Source organism: Balaenoptera physalus, assembly GCF_965194825.1.
Source record: "Balaenoptera physalus genome assembly, chromosome: 1".
In the NCBI taxonomy this organism is placed as follows: domain Eukaryota; kingdom Metazoa; phylum Chordata; class Mammalia; order Artiodactyla; family Balaenopteridae; genus Balaenoptera; species Balaenoptera physalus.
The window spans coordinates 22,410,825-22,423,168 of NC_138882.1; the positions used below are offsets into that span (position 1 = coordinate 22,410,825).

General features: G+C 51.9%; 2 protein-coding genes across 7 annotated transcripts in view; one reads left to right on the forward strand and one right to left on the reverse strand.

The window, feature by feature from the left end:
• The first annotated feature begins 706 nt into the window (after window positions 1-706).
• LOC309644215 (uncharacterized protein) lies at window positions 707-9,973 on the forward strand. Of its 2 annotated transcripts, XM_082427856.1 has the most exons (3): window positions 707-6,275; window positions 6,365-6,438; window positions 6,722-9,973. In XM_082427856.1, the coding sequence occupies exons 1-3, from the start codon at window positions 6,146-6,148 to the stop codon at window positions 7,346-7,348; spliced, it is 831 nt and encodes a 276-aa protein (XP_082283982.1). In that variant the 5' UTR covers window positions 707-6,145; the 3' UTR covers window positions 7,349-9,973. The 2 variants fall into 2 exon arrangements, 1 of the variants encoding a protein (XP_082283982.1); XR_014254295.1 differs by having other exon boundaries at window positions 707-6,438; window positions 6,718-9,973.
• A 269-nt stretch (window positions 9,974-10,242) lies between these two features.
• Window positions 10,243-12,344, reverse strand: part of SUSD4 (sushi domain containing 4) — a 137,663-nt gene continuing 135,561 nt past the window's right edge. For 4 of the 5 annotated variants that reach the window (XM_082427131.1, XM_082427134.1, XM_082427130.1 and 1 more), the window contains one exon: window positions 11,306-11,473. In XM_082427131.1, the coding sequence (XP_082283257.1) occupies window positions 11,445-11,473 (29 nt within the window). In that variant the 3' untranslated portion in view covers window positions 11,306-11,444. Of the gene's footprint in view, window positions 11,474-12,344 lie in introns of all 5 variants that reach the window. The other variant, XM_082427133.1, reaches the window with a different exon arrangement.

Sequence of the window (12,344 nt, forward strand, 5' to 3'; positions counted from 1 at the left end):
ATCTATTCCTTTTCAAATTCTTTTCCCATTTAGGTTATTACAGAATGTTGAGCAGAGTTCCCTGTGCTGTACATTAGGTCCTTGTTGGTAATCTATTTTATATATAGCAGCGTGTACATGTCAGTCCCAAACTCCCTAACTATCCCTCACCCTCACCCTTCCCCGCTGGTAACCATAAGTTCATTTTCCAAGTCTGTGAGTCTGTTTCTGTATTGCAAATAAGTTCATTTGTATCATTTTTTTTTTTTTTTTAGGATCTGAGAACATCTGAGAAAAGTCCCTGCACCTGTGCTGTGCTGAGCCCCCAGGGCCGGTGCTGACCTGAAGACGCAGGTGGGAGGCTGCAAGGTGTCAAGGTAGGGGGCGCCTAAGAGGAAGTGGTCAGCCAGTGGGTAGACGGGGCTGGTCTAGGAAGGCTTCCAGAATGTGAGGCTCCAGCTGCCTCCCAAAGGACATGGCGTGACGTTGGGCTGAGGACTTTCCTGGTGAAGCAGGGGCCGAGGGGCCCAGTGCCCTCAGGGGGCTGGAGGGCATCTAGAGAAGCCGGCACAGCTGGCCATGGGGGACCCTTATTCCCACCCGAATAGTAGAGTTGTGAGAGGCTGGTCACGATACCGGGGAAGCAGTGCCGGCAGGCACAATTTATGTCGTAATTATAGAAAATACACAGAAATGACCCACAGCATCAGATACAGTGAGAGTCTTCAGTCTTTCCTTTGTGGCTTCTGCACTTTGATGCCCCTACCGCCAGCCCCTGGGCTTTGCTGCCGTGCACCAAGGGCTAAGGGGCTCCCTTCTGTGGGCAGCAAATGGTCCTTTCATGGGAATTGCAGGGAGTGGAGTGCTGGTGCCTGGAAGGACCCCGGTGTTCATCTCTCTGCTCCAGTAATTCCCAAACTTCACTCATTCGTCACGCTCACCTTCTTTGAACATGCTTTGCTTGCTGATGTTTTGCTGGGACCCCTTCCCAGTCCCTTGGTTGGACGCTGCTCCTCAGGGGCTGCCTGGCCTCCTGCTCATCTCCCGCCTTGTGAATTCTCCAGGTCATCTTGCCCTTCTCCTGGCTGGAAGTCCCATGCCCATGACTCCAAATCTCCATCTCCAGGCCCACCTTGCTGCTGCATCGCTGGCCCATTGCCCATCTTGAATCTCTGCTTCCAAGGCCTGCAGCTCCTCAAACTCCACATGGCGGAGTCACCTCATCTTCTTCCACCTCAGACCTGTGTCTCCCCATCACCGTGACCGACCCCACCACCCACTTGCTTAAGCCAGACACCAGCAGATACACTTGGTCCCTCCCTCCTCCTTCCCCAGCAAGTCTGTGCGTCCATCCGAACAGCCTGTCTGTTCTCCAGTCTTTTCCTGCCACCCTGCGGCTGGACGGGTCTCCCCAGACCTCAGAGCTGCTTGTTAAAACCCTCCCATGGCTCCCCGCTGCCCCAGGGATGACGCCACCCTCCTCAACATGGTCATGATGCTTCTGCAGTTTGTATCAGGTTCAGGGTCCCAGTTCCAGACTCCTTGAGCCCACTTTTCGTCCCCCCTCCTAGCACGCAGTGTCTGATTGCATTTACCCGGTGCTTCTCCTTCAGACTGGAGTGTTCCAAGGGCTGGCCATGTTGAGGAGGGTGGCACGGGTACAGCAAAGGCCAGAGGGACAGTTTAGGACATGGGAAAATGCTTAGTTTAAAAGAGCATTGGTTTTTGTAGGCTTTTAAAAGTAAATTATTATTTAGGCCTATGGAATGATTTACCTACATACCCCAGAGTTGCTGGGAGAATTTAATGAGATAATTGACATGAGGGTACTGCGAAAACCCGACAGCTCTACAATTATTAGTCCTTATTATCACCTTATCATCAGAGGTTTACAGTCCTGGGTCTTATGGAGATGGATAAAATGACAGAGCTAGAAGGGATCCAAGGGGTCACCCTGACCCCCTGCTACCTCTCAACGAGGCTTAGGCAGGGGGAGCCCAGAATCTTTCGGCCCTCTTTAAGAAAAAGAAAGCAAAACTACAAATATGATGTTAATACAAAAATGAATATTTATTTAGAATGAGAAATCACAGCAAATTACACATTTCAAAAAGCTTTCAACACAAAAATCGAGGCAAAGATAACAAAATATTTTATAAATCATTAGTATTGATTGTTGCTGTCACTCATCTATAATACTTTCATCCTACACGTTTTGGCTGTATGTTCTTTGATCTCCTCCTCATAGGACAATAATTGGTATAGTCATTTTCTATAGAGACAATAAAAAGATAACTCTGTCTTTCCTGTAATCATGGTCGATGTCAATTTGTTTTTATTGTCGGTAGTTTAAAAACGCGTTTCTTCTGGCTTCCCTGCTGGGTGTTGGTGATGCCGCATCTAACCGTCCTCCACGTGGGCTGCCCCGGTGAGCCAGCTCCTGGTGCTGGCAGACCCGTCGGGAGCCCTGGCCCATGTCCTCGCCCCCAGGCGTCCCCCCAGCAGCTGCTTCAGCTCGGCCACATCCTTGCCCACCTCAACACCCAGCAATCTTGGCCTCTGCTGGTCCAGTCCTGGGTTGGGGCAGGGTGGCCATGAGGCCTGGGTCACGGCGGTCTCTGAATGGGAGGCTGAGCAGTGTCTTATTCTTCCTGGGACCAAAGTGTGTGTAGTCTTGGTGAGGCGCCCCAGAAATAGGTGGGTGTCGGCCTTTAGAGGTGGAGCTGGATGGCAGTCCTGGGACCCTGCTGGGATGGCACGTGAGCTCAGCCGGGGCAGGGCACCCACCGCATCCGGGTCCACCATGGCCTTCTAGACGCCCGGACGAGAATGTGTTGGGACCAGCAAGGCCTCTATGAGTTCGGGGCTGTGAGGTGTGGGCTCAGTTGCCCTCTGAATCCCACTGATCCCGGGTTGGCATTTCCCAGAGGGGTCCTGGGGATGCTCTGTGACACCAGGGTCCTGTGAGACCATTTTACCATTTCCATAATAAAGACTCTGTGATGCCCTTCAGTAAGGATACCTAACGATTTGCTTAAGAGAACTTTCCCCAAAGTTGACCTTAGAACACCTCTTTCACCTAACATCTATTAGCATCCTCAACTTAGGGAAATGCTGCCGTACAGAGACTTTTTCAGAGAAAAGTAGGGTAGTTAATGTTCAAGACCCTCTTAAGGAACCTCCACAGCTGGTTTTCCCACAAGGAAACAGATGGGTCTGAGTATATCCTTCTCAGCGAAGTTACATATTCATTAAAGGGCTAGAGCAAACCCTACATCTCCAGACAAATGTCCCCTGGGCGGGGGGGAGGGAAATCACCACCATGTTAGAGACACAGTGTGACACCTGAGGGTTATTTGAGGGTTAAGTGCAATTACACCTCAGTGCCTGAGCATGCAATCAAAGTGGATTTTCTTTACCCTGTTTTTGTTAGGACACCAGATTTCAGTAAGTTCAGGGTCAAGAGAGCCTGGTCTCATGGCCTGAAATTCCACAGTGAAGTCCCTCCGGTGCTGGCAGCCCTCACAGTAGTAATTATGACAAGGGACCACTGGGGAGCCCAACCTCGGTGAGCCCTGGATGGGGAAGAGCAGGGACCATGGGTGCCAGAGGAGTGTGGCCTGACCTGAAGCATGGACGTTTGGGGTAGGGGTCGGGCTAAGGACAGGAACGGCAGGGACACACTACTGCCCGATGGATGGTGCAGGGCTGATTTTTTGCAGGGTTTTGATTGCTTCACAGGGCAGCAGCAGAAACAAGAGAGTATTGAGAGCAGCTACCGTTTTTGAGTGTTTACTTTGTGCCAGGCGTTGTTCTAAGCAATCTATGTCATCATGGTATTTAATCCTTTCAACAAACTACAAGGTAGGTGCTATTAGTGGCCTCACTTTACAGGTGACAGATGTGAGGCTTGGGTGTCAAAATCTTGCCTGACTTTGCTTCTGTAAGTGAGAGAGCTGAAATGTAAACCCAGGTCTGTTGGGTTTCAATGCCCAGGAGTTTAAGCAGCAGACAGCACTGCCCAGTGCCCACTCCAGGCACCCAGAAAACCCCGAGCTGATACAGCAAAACCAACGTTCGGGGCCCGTGTGGCACTGCAGAGGCTGGAGCGCCCCTGAGGCTGGAAAGGCCCATCTGGGACAGTGTTTGGCCAAACTAGAGAAGGTGGGGCTGGGACCGAGGGACTTGTGAATTCAGTGTCGATAGGAGAAAAGCATCTGGTTCAGTTACAAAATAGATGGCTTGTCAGCCCTTGGATACGGAAGTGGTGGTGCATAAAAATCACTGTGATATCCTAAGTTAACAAAAAACAGGTTATACCAGACGGACTTCATTCCTCTTTATGGCTTTGCCCTTCTGCTGGTCTGGGGCGTGGTGGAGGGGAACTTGTAGATGGCTGTCCATCGAGTGTCTGCTCCCATTTCTCCTGACCTTGGTGAGGACACTTTTGGAAAGTGAGCTGGATGATGCCAGGGCGGGCTGCTTTCTGGTGGGTTGAAGACTTGAGCCCTAAGGGGTCCCCTTAGCCACGATGAGCACAGAGGGAGTCTCAGGAGGAAAGTGGAGACGGTTCAAGAATCAAAGAGGAAAATGTCACCGTGACCTGCTTGTGGAGAAAGCCAACACCACCGAGCAGGCAGATTTAACTCCACGTCTGGGGCACTGTCTGGGTGACACAACCTTTGAGTGGGTGTTCCAGGCCAGGCATGGCTCGAATCACTGTACACAGATTAACTTGTTAGTTCCTCCCAACACGCCTGTGAATTAGGTCCTATTATTTTCCATGTTTTACACTTGGGGAAATTGAAACAGAGAAAGGTCATGGCTAGCAAACCCCTGAGACTGTGTCCCTTTAGACTGAGATTGTCACCTACATTGGGGAAGAGCAGCTATTGCGTGCACGAGACGATGACCATCTGAGCTCCCATCCCTGGCTCTGGGAAACCTTCTCTGCCTCCCAGGCAGGGCTGGTGGCCCCTCCATGTACTTGCCAGGCCACACCTCCAGCTGGTCTATCATTTCCTGGGCGTAGGTGTCATCTCATCCATTTAGGGGCCCTCAGCATGCAGCTCAGTGATGCTTCACGGGCTCTCTGTTAAAGTCGATGAGGGGGTGGGAAGGACTTGAGAACTGAGGGGTGGAAAGAGTTAGAAAGTGTGGAGGAAAGGTGGAAGTCCTAGGGCCCTGGAGTCTGAGGGTTAGCAAAAGTTTACAGGGCGTGTGTGGCCCAATCTCAGTTAAAGGCCAAATGGAGGGGATGACATAAGGAAGAAGTTTGTCAAACCCCAGAATGTGGTCTTGAGGGAAGCTGCAGAATGTTCTTTCCCGAGTCCTTGGGTGGCCCGGGGAGGGGACCTGGTAATAGACTCCCTGGCTTCTCACACTCTTCTCCAGCCCATGAGCCAAGAAGCCTATGAAGTCTTTGAAGTTTCCAGTTGTGAAAATTGGCTGCCTTCCTTGTTGTCCTTTTAAAAGCACAGAGATCTAAAAGACATGGAGGAGCCTTACTTGCATATTTCTAAGTGAAAGAAGCCAGTCGGCTAAGGCTACATACTGTATGATTCCAACTATGCGACATTCTGGAAAAGGCAAAACTATGTAGACAGTGAAAAAGCTCAGTGGCTGCCAGGGGCTCAAGGGGAGGGAAGGATGAATAGGTGGAGCACGGGGGATGCTCAGGGCAGTGAAACTACTGTATATGATACTGTCATGGCGGATACATGACATTGTACATTTGTCCAAATCCAGAGAATGGATGACACCGAGAGTGAACCCTGATGTAAACTATAGAGTTTAGTTAATATTAACGTATCAATATTGGCTCATCAATTGTAGCAGGTGGGGACTTCCCTGGCAGTCCAGTGGTTAAGACTCTGTGCTTCCACGGCAGGAGGCACGGGTTCGATCCCTGGTCGGGGAACTAAGATCCTGCATATGCCTCGTGGCACCGCCAAAAAAAAAAAAAGTAGTAGCAAGCGTATCAAATTGCACTGAGAGAGGGGGGATCTGATGAGAACTCTGTACTTTCTGCTCAACTTTTCTATAAACTACGACAGCTCTGAAAAACAAAGTCTATTAAAAAAAAAAAAAAGCACGGGTCTCTGTGTCCACACCTGCAGCGTAACCAGGAAATACTGCCGATGTGTTACCGTGAAGTCACAGGAACATGAGAACTATGGGGAAGGACAGCCTTCTCACTCCCAGTGATGAATGTACTGATAAAAGAGGCACAGCCAACGGGAACCCGGCGCATGTCTGCTTCCTTCCCATCCCCCAACCCCGAAGGTACACAGTAGGTGAGCGTGCTTCATAGCGTGGACAATGCTACACAATTATAAAGAATTTGTGGGCAAACTCAATCCAGTAGATTTGTTTGGGCTTTTAGTTGCTTCCGGTCATCAGAGTGAAATGGACTCCGTGAGGGGCCCTGTTTGCGTCGGCTTCTGGCCAAGGGTCCAGGTAACCGCCCCAGGTGGCCAGAATTGCCTGTGTCTCTTGTCTTCCCCATCCCCATCCCGATTGAGGTGGCTGCAGGTTTTCTAGAGGGTAGATCCCTCCACCAAGGGGATGTTGGGCGGGGGCTGCTCCTGAGCCCCAGGTGCTCAGTGGGAGGAGTAGGTGGGAGGAGTGTGGGGACATTGTAGGTGGGGGGAAGGGCGGCAGTGGGCGCTGCGAAGAGAGATCTTGGGGATGGGGATGGGGGATGGGGGATGTTTGACTCTGGATTTTTTTAAAAAGCCAGGAAAGAGAATTTCACCCTGTCAGAGCTGAAAGAGCTCCGAGACCATCTGTTCTACCCTCTCACTGTACCGCTGAGGAACCGGAGGCCTGGAGGGTTCCCTCCCCGCCCCCACCCTCCGCCCAAGACCCGGTGGCGGCCTCAGCTGGGTTCAGATGGCCGGGACTCCTAGGCGTGCTCCACAAAATGGAGCAGGACCTGCTCAAAGTCTCAGACCTGCTCATCTACCCCCATCTCACCCCAGCACTTCCCTGCTTCACACCTTCTCTGACTTCCCATTCCCCGAAGGGAACCACCTGCCTCCTTAACATGGCACCAGGCTGCCAGGGTCTGGTCCTGAGTTACGTCTCCAGTCCCTCCCCACAACCCCCCTCCAGGCCCCGAAGCACAGAACTACTCTCCCATTTCCCACCCCCCAGCCCTCCTCTACCTCCCCGCAGGCCTGTGCTCCTCTCCCCGCTTCCCCGAACACCCCATTCAGCCTGCTCCCAGCTGGGCTGCTGTGCCCGCGGGCAGCCCCTGAGAGCCCAGGCCTGGGTCCAGCGTCCTTCGCTTCGGAGCTCTGGGTTTGTATCTGCCGGTTTCCCAGTCCTTATTTCCACTGGACCGGAGAGCGCAGACCTGGCCTAACCCATAGCGGGTGCTTAATAAATATTTATTGACTGAACAGGGTCTATAAATATTCTTATGGGCTCCAAGAAGACAATATCAATCTCCTTCCCTCAGGCTCCACCCCATCCCCCTTGCCCCAAGCTCTTAAAGCATCTGCTCGTGTTCGGGTTTCTTTATCCCGGCGTCTTGGAGGACCAGGGACCAGAGTTCCCGCAGGCTCTGAACACGTGGATGAGGCACTAAACAGGGCAGGTTTGGCTCCTACTCAGGTAGCTGGGCCCTTCTCTGGCCACTTAACACTGTGCACCGCAGGTACCCAGGGATTGATTTTCCAGCCCAGTGTGGAGACGGTACACTGCCCGCCACAGCAGTTAAACCTGGCCCCCGTGACACTGCACGCTCTGTGTTAAGTTTTACGGTTTCAGTGCGATCGTGCTCAGCATCCGCCCTCCCTGACAGGTAACTGCTTCTCCCCAGAGCCCTGTTCTGCCTGCTAGAGCACGCATCTTTCCCTTGGACTTCTTTCTTTATCACCTTGGAAATGCATGGGCATTAACTTTTATGCTTTAAATCCAAAATAGACAATAAAATTAGGGGAGCCCGGTAGTGTTAATCTACAGGGCTGCCTGTGGAGGTGATCTGAGTCCTTCAGAGTCCTTGGAGGAATTTCTGAGGTTGTCCTGCCCTCCCTGAGCAGAACCTTCTGCAGCACTCAAGAGAGGGCTATGCTGGGAGGGAAGGCAACTGTCCAACGGATTGACAACTTCCCTCTGCGTGGAAAGCTTGGCTTGTAGAAGCCAGGGAGGTGCTCCTGGCAAGAGGGTCTGGGGGAATAGGATGGCACATCTCAGCCCGCCTGCTGGGGCAGCCCAAGTGAGCTTTGTCTACAAACACTTTGGAGGGTGGTGGGGACCAAGGCAGGTCAACGGTGCCTAGAGCTGCACTGAGTAATCACCCACGTGACACCCTCTCTCACAGTGGGAACAAGTGGAGAGCAGCGGCCATTTGTCAGATGCCTACTGGGCGCTGTGACTTACATTAGCTGTCATCCTCCCTACAGCCCAGCGGGGAAGGCAGAGGTAAACCATCTCTAGTTTCTGCATGAAGAAATTGAGGTCTGGGGTGGGGGGCAAGGACTCGTCCAAGTGCACAGCCAGTTAGTGGCAGAGGCAGATTTTGAAGCAGGTGATGGCCCGTTCCAAAGCCAGTGCTCTCCCGGGATGCCGCACCGCTCTGCAGGGGTTGCCTTGGGACCCAGATGTCCTGGGAGGAGGGCCGCCTAGCATAGCCAGGTGTGGAGGGAGGGAGCAAAGGAGCAGGAGAGGCCTCCAGGCCCGGCAGGCTGTGGCCTGTGAGCCTCTGCATGTCACTCCCAACTGTCCAGGTCTGCTGTGTGCCCGGGGGCAAAACACTTCTGCAGGAATAGGAGGCAGTCCTGTCCATGTGCCAGCTGCTGGGATGGGTGTAATTAAGTGGAAGAGGCTCTAAGGAGCCCACACCAGCCAATCACAAGCTTGCAATTAAAACAAGCTGCATGGAAGTGAAGTGTGAAGACATCCTGTGACTTCCGCCTGGCGTGCATATGATGGAGGGCCGCTGCTGCCCTGCAGTTCTTTCTAACAGGCACTTGTGTGAACACCTCAGGCTGACGCCTTGGAGCGCCTCGGTTCTCAGCATGCTCCTGACCGCTGCCCTGGAGATGCCTCCCTCTCCCAAAGCAGAAAGCACTTCAGGCGGGGCTGGCTCTCTCCCACACCACCGCTCTGGGCACCAATTCACAATACAGCCCGGTGTGTTCTCATACCTACTAATTCCTGGGGCAGGGTGAGAATGATTCTGTTTATACCCAGAGGGCCTCCAGGACTTTTACACGAGAAGAGCCAGAAGCATGACATGCTTGGGATAGCATGAGGATGTTTTCCTGCCACAGAAGCTCACTATAATGAAAAAAACAAAATCATGGCAAACAGTATTTGTGACTGCGACTCTGATGTGGCCACGCACTGAAGGGACTGAGGGGAGAATCCAGGTAATTCGGTTGGACATCGTCTGACTCTGTCACTGAGCAGGCGTTTCCTTCCTACCAGCCTCTGTGCTTAGAACAACGCTGACACTAACACCTGGATGTACGTTGCACCTGTGCTACCTGTCTCCCAGGTGTGGGGGGCTGTGCTCGGCTCACGAGCTGCATGCTGCTGCTCTCTACTTTGGGAGAGCATTTTCTGGAAGGAGGCGAGGCCAGGCCCCAGAGACAGCCTCGCAGGCTTCTTTGGTGGGAAATGAGGCACTTACCTGGTAGTCTCTGAGACACGCTCTCCATTTAGAGGGAGTGAGGGGAGGACAGGCGTGGCATGGAGAAGAGCTGAGACCTGCCCGACAGGGACCCCGGGAAGGCTGCTGGCGGCAGGGGGCAGGAGGGTGTGGGCTGCCCACAGTGAACTCCGGACCCCGGTCCCACCCAGCCACCTATGCCGTCTGTCTTTGAGCTGGCCAGATGGAGTTTAAGCATAAACACCATGAAAACCAGCTTCCGGCACTAAACAATGTCACAATTACCAAACACCTTTACCCACTCGCTCAGCTGTTGCTGCTGGTGGCCCCGCAGCCCAGGGCACCGGGCCGGGCACGCCCTTTCCTGTTCCCTCCCTCCTTCAGCCTCTGGTCCTGGTCCTCCGCTGTCTCCATCCCCTGGGATCACTGCCACTGCCCCTCCCTGCCCACCCAAACCCACTCCGCTATTGAAGCCACGCTTCAAAGTGTCATTTTCTTTTTAATTTTTAATCAGTCCGTGTCGAGAAAAAACTGGATTTGATCAAGCTTCCAGCTCTCACCGCTCTATCAGCATAGCAATTTCATGAATCAGAGTTTCGATTGTATTTGTCTAAAACCCAGAGGAGAAACGGAATCAGCTCCACAGATCAACATGTATTGGAAGAGACACTTCAAGACTCGGGAAATGTTTTTATCAATCATTTTCTTAGGAACGACACCCAGTGGGCCCCGGGAGAGCACGGTGCGAGTGCTGGACGGACAGGTGGGTGGGACAGCCGGACGCCTGGGAAGCAGGAGCGGAGAGTTGTCTGTCTTCGGAGACTGCGGACTTCGCAGGACAAAATAAAAGGGGGGAAAAAGAATCCAACCTCATATTTTATTTGGAGGAGGAGGAATATAGTTTCAGATACAATTTCTGTTTTGGAAAATTAAATCGGTCTGAGTTTGGCAGCGGGGGCAACAACCCTATTAGTTAACTGGAGACGGGCTCACGACTCAGAAAAATTGTCAAGTGGGATCTTTTAAAGATGCCGAAACAAAACATTACCTTGGCTACTTCCCCACCATGAGATGCTATTTGAACACACTGTGACCATGTGTAAAGTCACAAGATTTAGCCAACGCCATGGATCCGTGTGCTAGACCGTGAATACAAATACTGATGATATTTCACCGAAGGACAGCACGGAGGACGGGAGCTCTACTTTTTGAAGAAATTTCCAGAAAGCCGAGTCTTTCCTTTCCTTTCTCAGTGGAACCGCCACATCCCGCTTTAGTCTTGCCTTGATCAGAGTTGTCCAGCCCAAGGGACACACCAGAATCTTCCCTGGGGAGCCTGCAGGGGGCGCTCTGCCGCTCTTCCAGCAGCTCAACACAGACTTCCGGCAGAGGCTGATCCATCCTAATTTGGCGTCCAGAGACAGTCTGAAGCAGATTTTAGAAGCGATTTACATAATGTGACATGCTTTCAGAGGAGGCGGGTAGTACTCATAAGTCAGCGGGATGTGGGATTTGGTGGGATATGCGTGGAACCGTCTGTCCCATGTTCCGCAGCACAAGATGCACTTAACACCTTCTTCCAGGACCGCACAGGGTCTCCCCCCCATCCTTTTTGTTCCTCACTGGTCTTGGCAAATCCTCAAGTTTCATTTAAAAGCACTGCCACTGCCCTTTGTGTCAGCCTCACTGTTGAGTCCGAGACGTATGATGGAGTCACCGTCCCCATGCTGATAAATTAGAAAACTTCCTCCACCCCCCCAAGCTCTGTCCTCCAGAGGCCTCACTCCGAAGTACAAGGTGCCCATCCCCAAAGGGGCAGCAGAATCACCGGGACTTTTTCCAGTCATGGATCTTCTCCCATTAGAGGGATCTCTGTAAAAGAAGAGACGGTTATTATACTAATACACCGGAAGACACCGCAAAGATCTGGAATCGTGAGCTTTAGTAAAATGTCTACGGTTCCTACAAATCCGTGAGAAGAAGAAAATGCTAAGTTCCACGTATCAGTCAACAAGCAAATAAACCAACTCCTCTGTACAACATTATTTGCTGGAAAATCTCATACTCAGCTCATAAAAAATAAACCGTTAGGCTTCAACCATGCACCCTAATGGTCATACAAACCAAAAGGTTACAAGTTCAAGTACAGAGAGGCAGGGTGGTACTGGAGAAAAGGAACTCTATGAGGAACCAGGAGACCCCTGTTTCCATGTGGTTACTGCTACTTACTGTCAATATAAGCTGGAATTAGCGCTCTCATTTGTAAAGTGGTGCTGGTGCCCCCTTGCCCCGGGAAACACAGCCCTAATTAGTCTGATGCATTTTTACTATTTTGCCATGAGCTGCAATCTGCCTTTCCTTGCAGTAGGCACATACACATCTTTTACTTCACCCCTGATAAACATAACTTGTATGTACCTAGAGCTTCTCCAGGGCTGGGCCCTCGTGCCCGCATCTGGGTCTTCCCTTTTAGCACGTGTGTGTTACCTTGATCCCAAGCACCACTTTCAGAAGTCCTGCCTAATTAAGGGAGAAAGAAGAAAAGCATCCTGGATCATACGGATGCTATGAAAACCCACTGTGGCCTTTCTACTTTGGATGGCTTGGTGCTCTTTTATGCCTCCAGTTAATGGGCTCATCACTTGTGAGATGATCATTTCTTCCAATAATTGGCCTTGCCCACGGCCTCTACATGCAGAGAGAGCAAGATGCAATTTAAGCTGAGTGAGACGGTAGCACTGAT